Genomic DNA, 22,295 nt, shown 5'->3' with positions numbered 1-22,295 from the left:
AAATCATACATGTGGCCAAAAAAAAAAAAAAATCAAACGCAATCTTGCATACCCAGTTGGACAGTATAAGGTTTCAGCCAAATAGGAAATGCATTTCTGTCTGTAAAATGTTATAACGTGCTGTTAGCATCCACCAGGAAAAATTATTTGCAAACGCTGAATTGTTCATTTCTTAATCAGCAAGTAAAAGTAAGCATTTTGAAACACTGCCTAACATGTAAGGAATGTGAGTGGCCACATGGGTACATTTCAAATGGTTCCGTTAAATGGGAACTCATTCCTTTCACGTTGGCCACAATTGTCCTCCATTTTTAAATCCAATAAAATATATCATTTCTGATTATTTACCATGCTGGAGCACCAGTCCAGTAATGGCTTTTTTGTTTTATGAAGGGAAGAAATATTTAAAGCAGACTAACACAATTTAGCAACTGTTGATTGTCAATACTGCAGTAGTACTATTTGAAGAAGTTCACTGTAGTATCAGCAGAATGTCATTTAAAATATCAGTGGTTACTGCCAAGTCCTCTTTACTTCCATCAGCTTTTTTTGAGTTTTTTTAAGCTTATTTATTTATTTTGAGAGAGAGAGCAGGGAGGGGCGGGGGGAGGGGGGGGGGAGAGAGAGAGAGAGAGAGAGAGAGAAAGAAAATCCCAAGCAGGCTCCACACCAGCAGTGCTGAGCCCACCGTGGGGCTTGAAGTCACCGACCATGAGATCATGATCTCAGCCAAAACCAAGAGTTGGATGCCTAGCCAACTGAGCCTCCCAGGTGCCCCTATTTCCATCAGCTTCTAACAGGCTCACAGGATGCGTTGACATTTTATGTGTGTGTGTGTGTGTGTGTGTGCGCGCGTGTGTGTGTGTGTGTGTATACATACACATATATACAAAACCTTGTCATTTTTATAATAATTTTAAGTGATGTATAGATCTAGATGGCATTATAATTTGAACCTAGAAAAGCAAAGAAATGGCTGATTAAGGCTGTTAATTCATCACAAGCTTTACACTGTACTAATGGAGGGCATATAGACATGAGTATTCAATATGCCAACATTCTTTAATTCAGCTGAGGGAAGATAACAAGCCCCTGGATTGAAAAACTAGAATGTCTAAATTCTGACGAAGAATCTGTTGAATCGTTCACTTAAGAATTTTGTCAGAGAAATTGGCACCCAGTCTGGTGGCCAGTGGTTTTTTTGTTTGTTTTTAAGTTTATTTATTCTGTGAGAGAGCACAAGCAGGGGAGGGGCGGAGAGAAAGAATCCCAAGCAGGCTCCGTGCTGTCAGTGCAGAGCCTAACACAGGGCTCAAACCCACAATCCATGAGATCATGACCAGAGTCGAAGTCAAAAGAGTCGGACATGTAACTGACTAAGCCACCCAGGTGCCCCTTCCGCAGTTCACTTTTTCCATTCTTCAACCACAGGTATGACTGATCTTCCACTGTCCCCGCTCTGTCTGATTTCATTGCAGGTGGTCCTCCATGGTCCCGCAAATGCACTTGTAAGCTAACAGGCAACCTGACTTAGCACACCTGCATGGTGGGCAAATCCCTTGGCTCCTGGGGGGGGGGGGGGGGGGGGCTCGAAATGAGGGAATTGGGTTAGTCAGTGAAGGATATCCTTTCTAAACCTGAAATTCAGGGGCTCTACGTTTCTTTCCTCATTGGGCCTGACAAGAGAAGGCAAGAGCCTCATAGGGATGGAATACAATGGCTTTTTCTCTGTCATCTTTGGACATTACAACCTCCTGTGCAAAACCACAGACCTTAGTTCTTATAGATTTAGAACTAAGGGAAATTGAGAACTTCCCCCACTCTTTTGTTCCCTTCAGCATTTTCCCAAGCAGTGGTCTTCTGAGCCTCAGAGCTTCCTTGTCATGTTCATGATCCCTTCTACATGTCAGTATTTGTCACTGAGTTTGGGACTGTCTTTTCATACCCTTTGATGGAAAGTCTGAATTTCTTATGAGGTCCTTGTAGAGCTGCTCAGGTTTTCTGGTAGAACTTGTGTTTAGGTGTGTTTGTGATTGTCTAGTCAAAATGTTATTGCTGGGATCCCCACCCCCTGCCCCAAATCACCCGTCATGAGCTCCCCTCTGGGTTTTTCTGCTCTGGAGAAGATGTGCAGCTTTTTTCTTGGACTTTCTGAAGCGTGCTCTCTAGCAAGGCCTTTCTGCCACCACCTCTTCAGGTTTCTTCCCCTTCACCGAGCAACCCTTCCATTTTCTCCATTACAAAGTCCAGAAGAACCATTTACTTAGTGGTTACCTTTACTTGGCAAGAGATGAAATTGTCAGGAAAGGGAAGTCGAGTATTTTATCAACTATTCTGCTTTTAGCTATGATGAAAGGCCATCCTAATATGCAGCATCGCCTATATAAGGAATTGATGTGAAAAAGAGAAAGAAATACCGTTGCACTCAGCTAGTATGGCAGATGCTTTGACAACTTTGAAACATATTCTTTAATGCCAAGAGCCTAGCCGAATGGGGTCATGAGCCACAAATCAAACTATATTTCTGAAGGATTTTTCTGGCTTTTTCAGAAGTTGATTGTAAAATACAGCTGGGTTGGGGTGGGGAGTCTTCCCATAGTCCTCAGTGAATTCAAATAAGGGCCATATGTCTTGTTTCCAGCTTCAAATCTTTGAGAATTCTGCATATGTTGATGGCAGGCCAGACGTTCTCATCAAATTCTGAATTTGTTTATATGTGTGATCAAAAGAAAGATGGGAACTTTGTCAGTATCTAGAACCGATGGAACGATGATACTAGAATTAATCTCTAGGACCCATCATCCCTTTGCTCCATTCTTGTACCTCGCTTTGGCCCTGGCCCAGGCCCACGCACCCAGATGAATTAGGTGCCCGGCCCAGTGCTACCAGCCTGCAAGGTCTTTTCTAATCGGAAGTTTTTGCCGTATATGAATATGCTTGTAGTTTTTCCAAATGAGGCCAGGAATCGATGCTAAAGGCTTATTTATGGAAAAGATTCAACTGGAAATACTTACCTAAACACATAAAAGAGGCATGAATATTGAGTAGCTTACCAGGAAATCAGGATAATAGGAGCAAACTATGCCAGACAGTATTTCTGAAGCCTTGGGAATAGATTTGATTATAGTGTGTGTAGTATTTACAGCAAATAACATTTTCTGCAATGCATAAAAGATTTTTAGCCACATAAATTTGATGCAAAAAGCATTGTCAGGCTGCTAGAAGTATACTCTTGAGGCACTGAGATTCCTCAGCCCTAGGACTTCCAAAATCAGTTTAAAGATCAAGTTACTAATGTAAACGTGAGGGGAAAAAAGTCCTTATTAATTTGTTGCTGTTGTTGTTGTTGTTGTTTAACTATTAGAGCCCTAAGCAATGGTATTTCAATATCCTCAGATACGCTATTTACATATGTACACATGAACCCAGAGGGTTCCTACAATACCATTCATAGGTGTGTTTAAATTTTGCCTCAGACCACAAATTAGTAGTCGAACAGTTTTTAAAACTATGACATTTTCTCTTGGATACAGAGAACTCTTAAGACAACAAAAAGTGGCCCATCATCTCACTGCCCTGTTGAGGGTTTTTTTAATAAAAATAATAGGCACCTGTGATGAGAAATTGCAAAAACAGTACAGGGAGGTACAAAATGAAGAGCAAAAGGCTTCCACATGTACACTCCCCAAAGAACATGTACCTATTCCTAGACAAGATTTCCATGCATATATAAAACCCACTGGCTTTTATATAAGGATATTGTTGAATTTTTATTAAAATGAGTTTGTTTCTTAATGTGATTTATTTGCCTCGTGTTTAGAATATTGCATGGTAAAGTTTCTTTTGTGCATATTATACTTTTATTTTACTAATATATTAAAAGCCATATTTCAATGACCCCTGTACATTTTTCATGCTGTCTTACTCCCAATGGCCTCTGTGCATGTAAGTAACCTGTTGAGTGACTATGCCTCTTTGTTTTTGACGGTTTCCTTTCATTAAGTCCCTTTTTTTTCAATCTGCAAACAACATAAAACTTTTTAAAAGTTCAGTCTTTAAGTGTTCTCCTTATATTCTTTGTATGTCTTATTTTTAAATATTCTCTTTTATTGTTTCTCAATCCTGTGACCATGTGGTGATTTCATTTCGACCAGAGTAACCTTTTCATGATATTCACGTATGGTTAAGATATTGACGTGTAACATACCTGTTCATTTGTTTGTGCTGTCGATTGTTCGTATCTAACTCATTCTTACTGTTTCTTAAAAATTAACCAGTCTTAAGTGGGTAGGATTGCAGTTAGGGCTCTGTGGAAGGAAAGGGATGCTGATACCATTTAGAAAGCCTGTGCCATCATCATCTTGCCCTTTCATGAGATGCTTGATTATTTTTCGGTATTAAAATATATATCCGCTTGTTGATGTACCTCTTTCATAAGCATCCTTTTTCTTGATGGAAACATCACTCCGAGGGCAGTGGGTATAAAAAGCAATGCCGTAAGCACTCCTGCTTTTATTTTTGCAACTCTGACACTCCGTCACCACTGAAGCATGACTAGCCAGCTCCAGCACGCACAGAACCTCGTGTTTGTTTTCATCTGGGGAGTCTGCCATTCTAGACACAGAAAGCACTTCTTGGTGTTTAGCTGAATTAAAGACTTTTGAGTCAACCTTTATGGAATCAAGCTATCAAAAGCAAACAAATGCACAGATACCCATTAACATGCACTAACCCTTATTTTAACACATTGTATTTCTTTTCTTTCTTTCTTTCTTTCTTTCTTTCTTTCTTTCTTTCTTTCTTTCTTTTTTAGTAGTTTGGGAATGATACTTTTGTTCCTTTGTTTGTTTCTGATCTGTTGCATTCCAGAGTATCCTATTTTGCATTTTAAGGTTCTTTGCTACTGGGAAGATCACAGATGTTAAGGACTGAGCTGAGAGCCAAAAGCATTTGGCCATATTGTTTCAGGGAGCAGAAGCTTCTCTTAGTGATTGAAGCATCCCAGATCCCTTTATTAAATCAAGGCATCAATTTTATTGATTTTATTTCAAACCCTCTGAAACCTAGAGCTTATTCAATATTATTTTAAAAAGAAATTTCAGTGTGTGCCTGACAACACTGCGATATCACCATACAGAAATCCATTATAGGAAACAGAGACTCATGATTTTAGCCTTCATGTGAGAATTTTCAAATGTGTGTGAGAACCAGACTACCTTGAACTTCAACAGGAATAGTCCTCTTGGGAAAGTTTTGGTAACAGTTCTGTTAAGAGGCAGGTTTCCAAAAAATAGTTTTTTTAAGTATTTATTCTCAGTCTGTAATGATTCGAGAACTCCCCTTTTGCAAAGGTTTCCCAGCTCAGACTCTGCTTCACGCTTCTTTGCATCTTGTCCATCCTGACTGACCACACGTGGGCTGACAAAGTTTGGGACCCAGGGAAGCATGTTTCCCTACTTACATACCCAAGACTCTCCATCAAATGGAGAGCTGGGTTACAGTAAAACTTGTGAGATGCTCATTTCAAAAGCTTGTGAAATCATAGTTTCAGAACTTGACTTTGAAAGAATCTAGCATGCTACCTTCAGCACCTCCGCTGAAAGAAAGAACCATGAAGTTAAAAGACCAGCTGTCCATGCATCTCTCATCCATCCCTAGAAATAATCTAGTGGCCTCCTTCTTGGTTAACTTTAGTTGCATTCATGCTATATTCATGTTGGTCAATGTCTGCAGACATTTTCTTTTTAGTAATGCTAATTTCTTAGAATTGCAAAAATATGAACAGCATGTGGTTTTGAATGAATTTGTATGAGTTGTTGGATACTGCATGACAAGATATGCAGTATCTCTTAGAATTGGACTTTTATGCATGTGCTCAGTGTATCTTTGGATGCCCCTGGTTCTAAAGTGCATTTTCATGGGCTTAAAAATGAAATTTTCTCCCAAAAGGTTATAGGACTAAAATTACACGAAAGCTTAGACCATAAGTTGGACTTCTATTTTTTTAAGACACAGTTTTACTATAACTTTAGTTCTGCCAGTAAAATCATAATTGATGTACGTGAAATACTCCTGTAGATTTACCTTTCTTCTAAATCTTTATATTGTAGTGTTCGATCAATTAGATCTCGTTACATATGAAGAAGTAGTAAAACTGCCGGCATTCAAAAGGAAAACACTAGTCTTATTAGGTAAGTTTGACTGTATAAGTAACTTTGTTAATGTCATCTTGAACACATTTTGCAGATGTTACTAACAACTGTCCATTTCACCTTCTTTCTTTTAAAATGACATAGGTGCGCACGGTGTTGGGAGAAGACACATAAAAAACACTCTCATCACAAAGCACCCAGACCGGTTTGCATACCCTATTCCACGTAAGCTATGTCTCACTCTCTTTTAAGTATACTAGTCCTAGTACTTTTTAAATGTTGTAGTTAACGTATTTTTTTTCTATTATATAAGTTGTAACTACTCGTTAGGGGAAATCTGGAAGATCCAAAGCAGAACAAAGAAGAAAATGAATTAACAGTAATCCTGACCACATTTGCCCAGTAGTGGCACCGTAAACATTCTATTGTAGACTCCCACAAGCTTCTCTCAGGGCACACGTAGGCAGCGTGTGATTTGCTTGTCATTGTTGTTTTTTAACAAAATTGGGCTCATCCACTCTATTTGTGACCTGATTTTCCCAGCAGTATGGCTGGGACATGACTCAGATGAATTCTTCTTCGGAAAAATAGATCTGATAGCACAGTGTTCTTTGATAGAACGCTATTCTCCTGAAACGTACCTAAGTTATTGACTTTCATCACTTTGAAAAGCCAGTGTACCATCGGGTGGTTCTTATAAAGAATTTTAAATCTGTAATATTTTTATTCCCTTTATTTTCTCTATCTCATCCTTAGCTTCTTGCCCTGTGTCCTCAACTGTAAGATGAAGTAATTCCAGGAATGTAAAGAATATTTGAGATTAGGAAGCACTAGCAAATACTGGATAAAGAGCAGTCATGTTACTGCTATCACTGTTTTCAGTACTGTTGTACCAGAGTTTATAGTTTGAATCCCAGAAGCTTTCTGGAAGATACAGTTTTGTTCGAGGTGGGAAGGACTAAAGGGGAATGAGTTATAAGACCAAAAAGAGAAAATGGGAAGATTGGCTCTTCCCAGTAGGGTCTTCTGTTGCCTTCCTGAAGCCAGGTCAACACCACTTACGGAGCTGTGGGGCTTCATAAGACCACACTCTCCTTCCAGAACCCTGTCTGATTTACACAAAAAAGGAAATTCATCAAACAACATTTCACTTGGTACCTCTGGGATTTTCTAGTAAAACGCTTTGAAGTATTCGTTTAATTCTCCTTATGTCTGGATCAGGAGTATAGCAAGCTTAACTAACATTTAGTTTCTTCTTGGTCACATAACAATTGAACGTCCATGTTATTAAACAGCCAGTTAACTAGCTTGGTTTTGAAGCATACATTGCCAACCTCAGTCATGTGAGTCATGAGGTCCCTCTCTCAAATATTTGACCCCAGATGCGTATATAGCATATGTTTGCCTACCGAGATGACTAAGCATCGTACAGCATCAACACATGATGCCATCTCGCCAGCTTTTATGTGCCTGGAGAAAGAGTTCTTTAAAACATCTACATTTGAACATCCGTGAGCACTTGGAAGTTCTAATAGTCCATCCAGTTGGGGTAGGAGAGAGGGGCAGTTCCCCATGGGTTTGGACCCATGCACACAGCAAAGGGGAGCATAAAGTTTGTCCTTGTCCAATGATGGAAACTGAAAGAAAGGGAAAGGGAAGGGGAGAGGGAGAGAGGAAGGAAAGAAAAAAAGAGAAGGAGAGAAGAAAGGAAAAAAGTGGGAAGAAGGAAGATTTAAACCAGTGTTCCTGGTGTGTCTAGAAAGACATTTTCTAAATTGTGTTTTGCAGAACACTGGTCCTGTCAGTCTCCCACAGAACTAGGACTTACCGGCCAATATTTTAGTACATGTTCTCTTGGGCCACGGGTCAGCAAACCTTTTCTATAAAGGACTAGATAGTAAATATTTGAGGCATGGATGGCCACATGGTCTCTGTCACAACTACTCATCTCTGCCATTATCACATGAAAGTAGCCATAGACAATATGTAAACAAATGGGCATGGATGTTTTCCAATAAAACTTTATTTATAAAAGCAGGCCATATTTGACTCATAGGCCATAGTTTGCCAACTCATGGTGTAGGTCTTTACTAACTATTATGGCCACATCTGGCCAAGGTCATTGGATTCTCAATGTAGTACACCTTTTGCTGTATTCTAACATTCTCTTTTGCAAGCTGCCATAGACCAGCACTATCCAATGGAACTTTTCTCTGATAGTGACAATTTTCAATATCTGTAGTGTCCATTATAGTAACCATGAGCCACATGTGGCTACTGAACCCCTGAAATGTGGCTAGCGAGACTGAGGAACTGACATTTTAATTTTAATTTATTTAAATTTAAATAACCATATGTGGTTTTCCATTTTTTTTTTTTAACTCTTCTTTTTTCCTTCTGTTTAAGAAGTAACTGCATTAAGGCATACAGTAAGTTATGTTAATCTTGGGTCAGTGTCTTTGTCCTGTAGAGACCCATGAAGGGATAAAATAAATCTCATCTAAACACTGAAGGATTCACCAGACCAAACAACTAACCAGTTTTTGTGGCCCGATGTCACACAGATAAACATGGTGCTGAGAATTTAGTTCTACAAAGCTACTGGGGGTGGGAACGTAGCATGAGACCTATCCTGGAAAAATCCACAGCTCTCAAGATTTTGGGCTTGGGTAGGTCCATTGGGAACATCAGATCATGAGCTCAGCCTTTTGAGCCTCTCTTGATATGTGACTTTCTTTGCAGATACAACCAGACCTCCAAAGAAAGATGAAGAAAATGGAAAGAATTATTACTTTGTATCTCATGACCAAATGATGCAAGACATCTCTAATAACGAGTACTTGGAGTATGGCAGCCATGAGGATGCGATGTATGGGACAAAACTGGAGACTATCCGGAAGATCCATGAGCAGGGCCTGATTGCAATACTGGACGTGGAGCCTCAGGTAACACACAGCCACACGCTGCCCCCATCCACCTGCCTGCATGCTAAGCTCAGGTTCTGAAATCAAAAGCGCCATCAGAACAGCGTGGGTCACATAATAACTACAGGAAAGTATCAGTAATGCAGGCATCATGGGTTGACAGTCTAGAATGCAAACTGATCATTGAGCTCGGTGCACACACCGTGTATTTAAGAAGCAACAGTATACTCTTACGAGATTCATTATACTTAGAAGCTCAATGAAAGTACCCGATTGGGTCTGTGCTGCCAGAAATCCTACAATAATCTGACCTCAGGATGAGACTTGGGCACTTTGTGATCACAACAGCCCCCTTTTCTCTCTCGGTACAGCTCACACGGGACTGTCAGAGCCTCTCCCGGCGTCTTCTGTTCATCACCATCAATGAACTCTGATCCTGGGGCCTGGGTCGGGGTCTGAAACACAGCGCTGGCTTTAGGAAAGCAAGCAGGAGTGAGCCCAGGGAGTGCCAGATGGGGCAAGGAGGGAGACCCATGGTGGCTCTCAGCGTCCACCATCTCTTTACTGAAGATGATGCCCAACCCCGGGCTAGAACTAGGAGGGATATGGAGAGCTTGGAGGGACTTGGAGCCAGACACAGGAATGACTGGATAATCTGTAGAGAAGCCCTAAGCTTCTCTCTCTCTCTCTCTCTCTCTCTCTCTCTCTCTCACACACACACACGCACACACACACGCTGACAAGCTATTTTTTTCATCTCTGAGGACAAAGCAAGCAGAAGCAGGACTTCAAGTCCAGTAGGAAGGGTGTTGGAGACATTGGGGCAAGTTCCAGGAGAGGCCTGTGGGTCCCCGTGTGAGTCCTGGGCCTTCCGTTTCTAAGGCTGATCTGTGTGCCAAATCCCTATCGCTTATATTTAGCAATCCATATACCACCTGCCAACACGGTAGACCAGCTCCCCTCAGGCAGGCTCCACTTCACCAGGCTTACCTGGCTATCCCAGGCAGGGACGGCCCCTGTTCAAGGGCCACCATATGAGACTTGGTCCCCTAGCTATGCCCAAAGGGAGGACAGCAGCTGGCAGCAGCGACTATGTGACCCAAGACCATAACATCGTGGCCAGTGGCTACACCCGTTTCCATTTCACAGAAGCTGATGGGGTTCTTGAACTCAGAATCTGCTTAAGGGGCTGGGGAGGAAAGCAGCACGGTGAACACTGTACGGTACACTTGACAGTGAGCTCGGACCTATAGAGAACTAAACATGTCATGTGGAACACAGCTTGATCTCTCCTTACCTACAAAGCCCTCCTTACCAGGGCTTGGCAAAGTCTTCTGGTGGGGGGTGGCTAGAGGCAGTCTCCATCCTGGTCGTGGTCTTCGGCATCCCGTCCTTGGGTCCCACACTGGTCTTCGCCTGAACGTCATTTTCTGCTGGTAGTAAGGTCTCTAGCAGTATGCTGACTGCAGGGCTCTTCAGACCCCTCTCCCTGACCTAAGTCCACTTTCGAGGGCTTTCTGCCTCAGCGGCTGCCATGCCACTCTGCCCCTGGCACCCAACTCTCCCTGTGCCCTCGCCAGGTCACATGCTGAGTGGGAGCCCTCACGGCCTCATCAGGACATCCGCAGCAGCCGTTTGTACAAGCGGCATGGGCACCAGAGCGCCCCACGCCCCAGGCAGGGCGCTCTTTCCCTGCTCCCCTGACTGCTGGATGAGCTCATGCATTCCTGTGTCCCCACCTCAGAACAGGGGTCTCTCAGGGCCACCCAGCCCCGAGGCTGGGAACGGGTATCGATCAGCTAGGCCCCGCTCCTCTCGGTTGGTCTGGTCAACCATGCTGGTCCCGGCTCACCTACCCCGGACCACCCGGGGCTGACCTGGACTGGAGCCCAGTCCTGCTCCCACGCGGACTTTGCACTCAGTGGCACAGCCGCAGAGGCCCACGGGCTCCGCACCCCCAGGGCTCCTCCCTTGGGCTTCCCTGCCTTTGGCCCACTCTCTCCCCGGGATGGGCAACGCTGGCACCCTGCCTTCAGGACAACCGGCTCCAGAAGGCTCTGACCTTAGAATGCCTTTCTCCTCACCCTTTCCCGCCCAGCCTGTGTGATCCCCCACTATTAGATCTCACGGACAGCTGGATGCTTCCAGTTTGTATGAAGCACTTCTTGTCTTCCAAGCATCATCTTGGGAGCTAAGAATACAAATAAGAAGCTGGTGAGGATGAAATGAGTGCCTCGGTCTACATCAAAAACTCCCCAACAGCAGAAATGCCATGTGGCTCACACCTGCCACTGCTGACTTGTGGACCATAGACCACCTAACACTGGTGTTCGGCTTATTGCATTTGGGTCTATTATTTCGTGCTCTCTTAGCTTATTTATTTTTTCAAAAATTTTTTAAGGTTTCTTTATTTTTGAGAGACAGAGCATGAACACGGGAGGTAGAGAGAGGGAGACACAGAATCCAAAGCAGGCTCCAGGCTCTGAGCTGTCAGCACAGAGCCAGACATGAACCTCAAGATCATGACCTGAGCCCAAGTTGGACACTTAACCAGCTCAACCACCCAGGCGCCCCTCTCTTAAATTATTTTAGACAGCTTAGGCCCAATTGAACACATGTCTAATATGTGAAGACGTTGTAGTCCAGCTTCAAACCTAGAGGGCCACAGTTAAGATTACCCTAGAAGCAAACTAGCAACCTGCTTCTTTTAAAATGAGAAGAAAAGGTGTGTTCCTACAGTGCTGTGTATTTTGCAAGCACGAGTACTCTTTCCTTAATCCTTGGAACCCCGAGACAGGTATCCGTGTCCTCCTTTGCTGATGAAGAACCAAGGTGTAGCTCGAGTGAGAGTGAGGTTTCAGCTTTGGACAGTGTTGGTTGGGGCTTCGGTTTTCTTACAGCCAGCCCCCGCCTCCTTCCACTGTTCCATCCTGGAAGAGGTGACCCTGGGAATCCTGAAGCTGGTCTATCTTATACGTAGTCCTAGGATTTAAATCTTTTTTTTTTTTTTAATGTTTAGAAAAATCAATAAGGCAGTCAAACCTGAGGAAAAACCGTAGAACTTCTTTCTCACGGACATGAAGCTATGGAGGGGCACCTGGGTGCCTCGGTCGGTTAAGCGTCCAACTTCGGCTCAGGTTATGACCTCACGGTTCATGAGTTTGAGCACCACATCAGGCCCTGTGCTGACAGCTCGGAGCCTGGAGCCTGTTCCAGATTCTGTGTTTCCCTCTCTCTCTGCCCCTCCCCTACTCATACACACATTCTCTCCAAAATAAACATTTTTTAAAAAATGTTTTTAAATGAAGCTATGGCCCAGAAAATAACCTATGTCCCTAAAGCTACAACTGTGATAGCACCAGTGTGTCATCAAAACCTACTGAGATGGTTTTAGATTTTAGATTTTAATTTTACTCCGGTTTATGCATTTGCTGCCTTAACAAGTTAACGGTAGCAGAATACTTGTGGTTTGGCTTTTGCCCGTAGAGGGAAAGGTTGTCAACAAGGGGTAGCCGTGGTCTTGTTAGGAATCTGTACTTCGAAACAAGAGCCAGGTTCTGAACTAGGGGCCGTTTTGTGAAAGATTATGTCTGGGGTCATAGTGCTTTTCCTTAAATCCTTATATTTTTGTGTAGAATGACTCAGACACTTGCCCCTATACACTTTCTAAGTTTGCAAAGCAGATACGTCTTAAAGCTATCTGCGTCTTAGGGACTTGATCAAATACGTTTTCAGTCCTTATGGGTGGTAACCTGGGATCAACTGTTGGCCATGTATGAGCCATAAAATCAATTCATGTCTCCACAGAAGAGAACTAAAGACTTAACTTTAAATGTTAAACCTAATGTTGCTTTGGCTGTTTAAATCCAGCATATTTTCAGTGACCTTTCTAGACTCCCCCACCTCTCCGGGATTCAGAAAGAAATATTTGCCTGTAAATACTGACAAACTTGTGTCTCGTCTTCAGTCAGAAAGGAAGAGGGTTTAAGAGACCTCTTGAAGTCCCCTGTTAACAGCCTGAGGGGAGGGAATCTTTATGAAGCCATTCCAATTACTGTCCCTGAAGTGACCCTAAACCCCAGGCAAGCAGAGACTACACGCACACACCAAAAAAGGCATGCACTTAAGCCCTGTAAGTCGAGCAGTTGGGGACACCTGAGGAAATGTGTGGTGACTATGGTGAAGACATGAGGGCTACTGGACAAGAAAATCTCAGGATTTGAGGGGGTCTTTTCATTTTTGAAAATATAATGACATAGAAAAAGAAAAGAAAGTAACCTAGTATCGAAATCGAAAATCAAAGCCATGAAAAGGCCACTGTATTTGCTCTGATCAGCGTGCAGTTTGGCTCTGAACGTCCTGGTGAGCAGGACAAAAAGGGGAATGTCGTGGATCACATCATCCTTATCTGCTAGAAGGATGCCAGTTCTTTCCTTGGAATTAGCTGCTAAGGGAATATAACCTGATTCGTGAACACGAGAGCACTGGGCAGCACACAGTAAGTGCGGAATGATCTTCGTGTCCAGATGGATAAAGGCAAACAAAGGGTGTGCATGCTGCACAGAGAAGGGTAATCTGCGGGGGCTTATGGTTGCCCAGGAGTGTGTTTTCTGGCGTTGCAAAAACAATCACAGGCTAGCACTTAAAATTTCAGAGAATTGGGTGGCCTTCAGGCTGGGGTTACTGAGCAGAAAAAAGGCCGTTTCACGCCTGAGGTGTCATTCTCAACTTCACCAGTGGGTTCCATTCGGCATCCAGCCTCCCTCTGTGCGTGGAGTCACTTCAGGGATGGAAGCAAGGGTAGGAACCGTGAACTGGGATATCTCCCCATCTCAGTTGCCTAGAGGCTGGCTGTGGGTGGACGAGGAAACCTGTCTCAACTGACCCTGAGCCTCCTGATTTATGAGCACAGGAAGGACAGAAAAAGAGGCCCAAAATTATATTCACAGATTTCCAAAGGAAGATCCCTGTTTAGCTCAATTGAGCTATATATGGACTTTTCCGTGATATTTATTCCTTAACAGAACTCTCAATCACAAAAGGGTTGGCAAAGAAATTGCCAATTACCTCTGTCAAAAGGGAGCATGGCCAGGCCCAAAGAGCTTTCTCCTGAGGGGAATGTGATGTCCACAACTGAAGCACTTTGATATGACGGCTGAAACAATGTGCTGGGCCCCCTTAATCCATAAGGAGATCCTGTGTGTCTGGGATTCAGAAACCCAATCCCAGTGAAAGTGAACCTTGCACTAAACCTTTATCATCCCTGTTGGTCTCTCACGGCTCCGTATAGAGGCCAAGAGGTTCCCTTCAGCCACCAAGCACAGTGCCCACTGGTCAAACATTTTCTGCCAATCCTGTGTGCTGCTTTTCCATTTTCATTTTACCATAAACACAGTTTATGCCGGCTGCCATACAGGGCACAAGGGAGATGACTGAACAAGACATCACCCCTGCCCGTAAGCTCACCCTCTGGTATCTGGGTACTTGGTGTGCAGCATCCTGGGTCCCATGGTCGGGGGCGAGGGGGCCTGGCTCAGAGCCCACAGAGGACTTTGCAGACTAAAGAACACCAGAGCCAGGTGCTCACGGATCATTCAGCCATGCTAAAGGGAGAATGGGGACAGAGCATCCAGGCAGAGGGAGTAGTAAGACAAAGCTGGGAAGGCAGAGAGAGTGTGGCCCTTTCTGGAACTGGAAGTGGTTCAGCAAGGCCAGTTGGAAGAGGGGGAAGCAGCAGAGAGGTGTAGAGAGAGACTGAGATAAGCACGGGCCAGCTCAGGACAGAGGGATTCAGCATTCATGCTAAGGAGTATACATTTTATCCCAAGGCTGAGATGGAGCTGTGGAAGGGTTTGGAGTAGAGGAGCAATATGATGGGATTTGCCTTGCCAGAAGGATCGATCATTCTAGTAGCAGGCTTTTAGTACAGGGGCAGAGTGACCGGTCTCGTTGCTACCACCGTGAACCAGGCAAAAGAGGGAGGAGTAGGAACAGAGCAAAGCAAACCACTGAAAGGCCATTTAGAAAGCCAGATACGCAGGTAGCAGAACACGCATGTTAAATGCTCAGATGAAGGACAGCAAGATACTATTCGCTGCGGTGCAAATTAATGACACACCAGACACTTGTGAATTGTGTACCCACGTATGCTGGAGTTTTTGTCCCATGCAGGGGAATCCATAGCCCATTGCAGGGTCACGTTCCCCCCCCCCCCAAACTGGGAGGAGCTGACAAGCACTCCCTTACCAGAAACGACTCCTAGGGCATGGGATGCCAGCTTGGCAGTGTGTCTGTGCAAACTGGTGGCTGCACCGTTCAACGTGTTTTATGCCTCTGAAGGGAACTGCATCAGCCTCAGGGGCCCCTCTCCCTCCAACACAGCGTTTTCCTGCGGGCCTCCAATTACCCGCAGCCACAGAGCTCATTTAGTGTCTCCAGACTCCAGCCCCAGACAAGGTCTCTCTTCCCCCGTGAGCCCCACGGGGCCTTGCATCAGGGCGACTCAGAAGGCCCCGTAAGTGTGAACACAGCTTCACAGCGACAGTGGCAGGGACCCACTAGCCTTGTTAGCAGTTCGAAGGTTAAAATGGGGTGAAGTGGGCTGTAGCTTAGTGGCAGAGCCCGCACAATGATCCAAGCCTACCCCAAAACACATTTCCTATCAACTAAAAAGGCTACATCTAATAGCCAGGTTTAAATGAACCTTAACCAACATAATCAGTGTTGACGTGGCTGAAGAAAAGTCAGTCCTATTGATTCATGAGATTCAGTTTTTAAAAGGTCCGGTTTGTCACCTTTTATTTGCTGATGGCTGTGGTCCATCCTTTGGAAGAAAAGGAGTAACAGAAGTTACTTATAAAGCTGGTAAATTCAATAATCCCTTGCCAAAACTTTGAATCAAGGGTTTTTTCCGTTGTGTGATTTCTTACGGACTCCATTAAATGCTGCACTCATGATTTCTAAGTTCCAGTTTTTGCTTTGTACACAGGCACTGAAGGTCCTGAGGACTGCGGAGTTTGCTCCTTTTGTTGTTTTTATTGCCGCACCGACTATCACTCCAGGTTTAAATGAGGTAAGGACCGCTCTGTTTTTACCCGCCGTTAGGATCCATGTGTGTGTTGTGTGCAAGACCAAAGCCCCACATCAGTAAGACAAGGAAACGAAGGCGTGGAAGCTTGCCAAGCCGCTGTGGCCCTCTCCACCCCTAATGGGCGCTGGGCTAAGACAGTGGCAGGCCACAGGCCCAGCTCTAGGCCAGTGATTGCTTTGCCAGAAGAGCGCTATAAGGAACCCATGACCCTGGCCCAGCTGCCCGAGTTCCCTCAGGCAGCCTCTGGAGCGGAGCCCATGCAGGTCCCTGGAGACCACCAAACCTGGACATGAGCTCTGTCCCCTGTCAGGCTAAATCAAGCCAGCAGCTGCCGCAGAGATAGTGCCTTCAAGAGTTGGCATCACCATCTAGTACCCAGCTGACCCAGAGGCCTTCTGTGGCTGGGCAGATCAGAGGGTAGTTACGGAGTGTCTGGTAAGTGCATCCGTGCTGATCTGCTGCAGGGCCACTCTTACGAAGAGTCTCGTGCAGGGTCCTCCATTGCTTCTGCTGGGTCGAGAAACCACCAGAGGGCTCTTGGCTCTGCTCAGTTAACCACTGGCCTAAACCCACCAGAGCCCAGAACACTACAGTCAGGCTTGGAAGTGTTCATGTTGCAGGCCTCTGAGGAAGGCTAAATCTTTACATTTCCATGTTACTCATACTTCCGGTCATTAGTTTTTGTCCTGTTGTTTGCAAGTGGCGTATGCCTTTGTAAATCCGCCTTTCCCATCTCCGTTAACACCCTGGCCTGTGTGAAACCCCACGTTGTGCTTAGCGCTTATCCTTTGGTTGCCATGTATTTTTCTTGGATTGTCATCTTTGCTTTGTTTTTTGTTTTTGCCTGTTTTCCTGCCCTTTTACTAATTTTCCATAGCTGCCAAAATGGTGCAGAAAATTGCCCGTAAGTACCAGCTAGGAGGTGATGAAATCCAACCTTGTTTCCTTTCCTAGATGTAGAACATAGACCTTTCCTTCCCATAAATCCTGGCTTCTGCTGGTAGAATAGAGGCATTTTGTTTTCACTGAGTTAAACCCTGCTCATGCGGAAGGCAATCCCGCAGACAAGTGCTGTAGAGGAATAAACGGACAAATATAGCTTCAGCCTGTAAGGTCCTTAAGAGGAAGCTTTCTTTTTCTGTAAAGAGAGCTACGTTTAAAAATTGATGCCATCAGCCATACATTTTCTTGAATGTTTTCATCAACCCAGCTTTCTGAGTAAATCCTGAAGTCTGCCCATGGTCTCTGAGGCCCAGGACGGTGTTTTTCAGTGGAGTCCCCTAGCCCAGAGAGTGGTGTGGTAGGAAGGGTCTCTCCCCAGGCTGGCAGGATGCACTCCCGTCTTTGGGTGAATGAGTGTTTCCTAAAATGGGGCTTCTGCATTGTTCGTTGTCAAGTATAGCCACAGTGAAAATACTCTAAGTACAAGTGGAAAGCGTGTTGATAGGACCTTAGAAGGTGGTGAGGAACTGAGGTCTTATCTACACTGTAATAGTTAACACTGCACGGCCCAGCATACCAGGCCCTGCTTTGAAATCCCAGTAGATGACAACAGACCACATCCGACATTCCTTTCAAAGCATCCTGAGAGAAAAGATGGAATCCCTAGCTTGCCTGGTAACTGTCCACCCACACCATGGTGCCATGATGGGATCCGGTGACACCCCATTCGATCCCCTTCCCAGAGACTCACACCCACAGACCGGGGCTCATCAGCAAGGGTTTCTCACAAATAATGGATGGGCCTCAGAGAAGAGGAGGGGTCCTAAGTCAGCTCTGGGCACCATGGCTCCCGCATCCTTTAGTGTTTCTGGAGGTCTCTGTTATCATGAGCCTCCATTTCCTAGTAGAAGAGTAGGACCTAGTAGAGGTTTGCACTCATCAAACCCCGTAATGGGCAATATTAGCCAGGTGCTTTCTTTCCAAGTAAGCACTTGCTGTGTGTGGGGCACAGTGCCAAATGCTGGGCACAGCAATGACCGGGCACACAGACAAGTTTACGCTCCAGTCGGGGAAAGATACTAATCACATAAACAGGTATTAACTATATCTCCACATACGTAAGACTCAGCCCAATACCTTCCTTACCTACCTCGTGTTGGGGGAGAGGCAGGGCAAAGTTGACTTACAGAGTTCTCTGGCCTCAGATTTGAATTTGTCCATTGAAAGTTCAACCTAACGGTGTCTGCCCTGTGAGGATCCAGAGGCAGACTTTCTGGTGGCCCTTAAGAGATCTGCAGCAAGCTCTAGGAGTTGAGGGGAAGTCCTTTCCTGCAGCAAAGCCCCCTAGAGTTCAGTAGCTGCTTTCCCTTGAGTTTTTTCCCTGAGAGGTACGAGTCCTTCTGACCAGTGACATCTGGCCATTTCCAGCATAGAGCAGTTTGAGGGGATTCATCAGATGCCAGTTGCTGTTGTATCTGGGAAATGGCCTTATTTCATCCATTATTTGCAACATCCAAAAAGCTTTTGCCTCTGGCATCCACTGCTATTGAGCGAGGGCCATTATACGTAATTGAATTCCTGGAACATGTTGGACCTCTAAGGAGAAGAGGGGAAAATGCAACTTAATTTGTTGGCCAGAGGCAGTGGCTTCTTGGTGCGGATGCAGCTGGGCTCTGGGGCCCCACACAAGTGCGAGCAGAGGACAGAGGGAAGCAGGGGGATGCAGGGCTCTGGCCTCACCTCCGGAGCCCTCACTGCCGGTCAGTCAGGAGACTGGCTCCCGCTGGGGCAGATGGCAGCAGCTGGGCCGGTGGGGCGTTGTGTTTGCCGAAGAGTGTCTGGTTTCTCTGATCCCCCGGTTTGGCATGGAGCTCCCGTTGCATGGTGAGCAGTCGGGCCACAGGCCGCTCCTCCGTGACCCTGCCATCGCAGGGCCCACTGCCTCCTCTGTCGCAAAGCGGACTTGGCCTCGTGCCCCGATGCAGCACATCGAGGTCCAGCCTTGCCTGCTTGTGACACTGGGAGTAACGGGAACGTGGAGAGAGAAAGAGTCCAGCTGACTTCTGTCTTGCCTTTGCTTTTTTCCCTCCTCCCACGCCCTACCCCGACCTCCATCCCACCGCCATTTAGGATGAATCTCTTCAACGTCTGCAGAAGGAGTCCGATATCTTACAGAGAACATACGCACACTACTTCGATCTCACAATTATCAACAATGAAATTGATGAGACAATCAGACATCTGGAGGAAGCCGTGGAGCTCGTGTGCACAGCCCCGCAGTGGGTCCCGGTCTCCTGGGTCTATTAGGCCTCTCCCAAGAGACCTGCCGCGAACCCAGGAGCCACCTCATACATGGAAAAGCCTCTTTGTTATCGGCCGTGTGTCAGCAGGTCATGGTCCCTAAGACTACCTAGTTGTAGTGTGACCTCCATTTATAATTATTGTCATGTCCGAATAGATAGGAGGAGAAAACAATTACACACTCATTTAAAGAGACAGTATCTTTTTTAATCAGTTCTCCTAAACTTTAATAAAATGTATCTTTAAATGTATGTATTATTCAATCCTTTGGAATGTTATATTTTTGGAAATCATAGCTTTTTATTTCCAAGGCCCCTAAAAACTGCACAAAATAGATGCTGCTTTCTATAATCTATTTTAATAATAAACAATGATTCTGTTACCTTGACTGGGGGTGGAACACTACATTCTTTTTAGAGTCTGATTTTATGAATTGGAATATCTTTCTTTCCTTTATTTATTTGAAATAATCAGTCTTAGTGATTACAAAACAGTCATAAATTTCTAAAGGCCTTTTTTCTTTTTTTTTTTTTTTTAGAATAGCTTTTTTTTTTTTAAGTCCTTTATGTAACATCCAGATAATGTGATACTGTCTCTTTGAAGCACCCTGTAAACCTTTTAGAGATTTGAAGTTGGGTCTTGACTCTTAATGCATGTGGACAGTCGCGAGCGTTTATGCTGTCGGTGTGTCTGTGTTGGACAAAACTATCTGTAATCTACAGCAAAGTACATTCCGTTCACGGGGCACACCCAGGGGAGTAAGAATAAAATGCTATTATGACTAAGTTGTAAACCTATGCACATCCCTTGCATTTCGGGCAACTTTATAAAAAAAAAACTGATTTTTATTAATAATCATGTAGTGAAATGTGTTTGTAATTTTGTCTCAATTTAATTTGTTGTAAGGTGGGAGGGGGAATTGCTGGTTTCACCATTTCAGATCTGTGTTGTCTGAGAGTATTAACATTTTAATTAAGCAGAGAAATGAGGATTTTTAATATGTATGTAATTGTTTTAAAGCACCCATTTTAAGAAAATATACTGTGCAATGAAGAAACCAGTTTAGGCATTTGCTATAAACTGAATTATTCCAAAAGAATAATCTATAACAGCCCTGTAAATTCCTTTAAAATGATAACTAACAGGACAGTTTGACCAATTTTTTTTTTTAAATATACTTCCTTTTATGTGTTCAATAATTAAATGCCTTTGGGTCCTTCATTTCATTACAGATTTGTTGAGGTTTACAAGCTGATGATCTTTTAGATTTTGTAATTCATTAGATGCTCATTGAACCACTGAAGGCCCAGGAGTGACTGTCAGTAGGCAGGACAACAAAATACTCCGCCAGAGCACAGCTCGGACCACCTCTGGCTCCCAGAGCGCAGTGCGCCTGAGGGCCACCCACGTACCGGAGGCCGTCTGTGGTTTCTCCTTCCTCTTGCTATATCCCTTGGCACAGGAGAATCATCGTCCCTTGTTGCTTTAGAGACATGAACCATCTCATCACCCTTCCATGAGGTCACATTCTTCCAGTACAGGAGACTCAGGCTGGGGTTTTCCAACTCTTGACCAGAGGTCAGCAGAAGATTCTTCCTTAGAGGGTCAGGGTGTGAAGTGGTTCTGTTAACCTTCGATCCTTGAGAAAATACCATCCTGTTTGCTTCTTGTCAGTTAGATGGCCTCATCGCTTTGTGCCTTGGCGGGATGTGCAGGCTGTGTTGTGAGCTAAAAGGCTCCTCTTGAAGGACCACACAGAGGAGGCATTTGTATTCTCCTTGTAAGGTGTCACCCTCCCCTCCCAACAACTCTTATTAAACAATGATTTTTTTCTTTTTTCTCTCTGATGTTGTCCTTTGTCAGTGACCGGATGAGTTTGCAACTTATAAGGTGTTGCGTGAACTGCTTCTATTGAGGCCCCACGGCAGGGCGACCAAACCGCCAAACCAGAGACACCATGGATGGAGAAGGGAAACCCCAAGAGCTGTTTAGAGCTGTGTCATGATTGATTTAAATCTGATACCAAGGCCAGTCATGCATTCCTGTGATGGTACTGACCACAATCCGGGCTCTTCTCACTGTGAAAGTGCCCGCTCTACCTCTTTTCCAATGAAGCACAAAGAATGGGGACGCGAAGCCCCTCCCTCAGCTAGAAAAGCCCACACCCCCTCTGGCCCTTTGAGGCCAAATCTCCAGAGATGCTGATGATGCCAGTCTTAAGCCACGTTGATAGAGGTGGATCAAGCAGAAGAGCAAAGCAATGCCATTCTAGACGTCTGTGGCCCCGGAATTGAGAAAGTGCTGTAGCGCCGGTCCTGTCTTCCCCATCTGAGAGGCACAAAGGCGGGCGCTGTTCTCACCACTGTGTGGATGGCAAACTTCCTGAGCCCAGAACTTGTTCTGGCTGAACTTCTCAGAGAGGTCATCTGTTCATTCCACTAATACAGGCCCTTCTCTAAAGTAATGTCTTTATGACCTACCAGAAAACACTTAAACTCACAGTAATTTCCGTACAAAACTGCCGCTGCTACATTACAATCATCCACCAAGCAATCAGAGAAAATTACTAAAAAGCTTCGCTGCTTCCATTCCATCAGCAAAATCATTTTGTTTTGTTCCTTTTAAAGGCCAGAGCAAATGATTAGAATTATTAAGTCTTATCACTGGTCAACTGAGCCATGTTTCAGAGGGTTCTCTACCCCACCCAACCCCACCCCCACAGCAAAAAAGGGGGGTGTTTTTAACACGAAGAATTATTTGTTAAAGAGAAGTTCCTGATTTTTTTAATAAGGTGGTAGTTACTGCATGTACAGCCTATACAATTTCAATGCTAAAAAGGAAGATGTCACTCAATTCATCTGGAAGTTTCCCAGTGCAGAGATAATT

The 22,295-nt window shown here is 44.7% G+C and overlaps 1 protein-coding gene and 1 long non-coding RNA gene across 16 annotated transcripts in view; one reads left to right on the top strand and one right to left on the bottom strand.

Moving 5' to 3' along the window:
- CASK (calcium/calmodulin dependent serine protein kinase) overlaps positions 1–21,249 on the top strand; it is a 357,939-nt gene extending 336,690 nt beyond the window's left edge. For 6 of the 15 annotated variants that reach the window (XM_058713438.1, XM_058713431.1, XM_058713425.1 and 3 more), the window contains 6 exons: positions 6,111–6,191; positions 6,297–6,377; positions 8,895–9,097; positions 16,065–16,148; positions 17,044–17,070; positions 19,239–21,249. In XM_058713438.1, coding sequence (XP_058569421.1) covers positions 6,111–6,191; positions 6,297–6,377; positions 8,895–9,097; positions 16,065–16,148; positions 17,044–17,070; positions 19,239–19,415 — 653 coding nt within the window. In that variant the 3' untranslated portion in view covers positions 19,416–21,249. The remainder of the gene's footprint in view (positions 1–6,110; positions 6,192–6,296; positions 6,378–8,894; positions 9,098–16,064; positions 16,149–17,043; positions 17,071–19,238) is intronic. The other 9 variants (XM_058713437.1, XM_058713434.1, XM_058713439.1 and 6 more) reach the window with 3 other exon arrangements.
- LOC131502595 (uncharacterized) lies at positions 2,443–4,759 on the bottom strand. Its single transcript, XR_009257086.1, has 3 exons — positions 4,427–4,759; positions 4,208–4,307; positions 2,443–2,700 (listed from the first exon to the last, which is right to left on the bottom strand). It is a non-coding gene; the product is annotated as an uncharacterized LOC131502595 (long non-coding RNA).
- Positions 21,250–22,295: the final 1,046 nt, after the last annotated feature.

This window comes from Neofelis nebulosa, chromosome X (genome assembly GCF_028018385.1).
Source record: "Neofelis nebulosa isolate mNeoNeb1 chromosome X, mNeoNeb1.pri, whole genome shotgun sequence".
Classification (NCBI taxonomy): Eukaryota; Metazoa; Chordata; class Mammalia; order Carnivora; family Felidae; genus Neofelis; species Neofelis nebulosa.
Note: the sequence above shows the minus strand (reverse complement) of the source record. Positions and strands in the feature narration are given on the sequence as shown.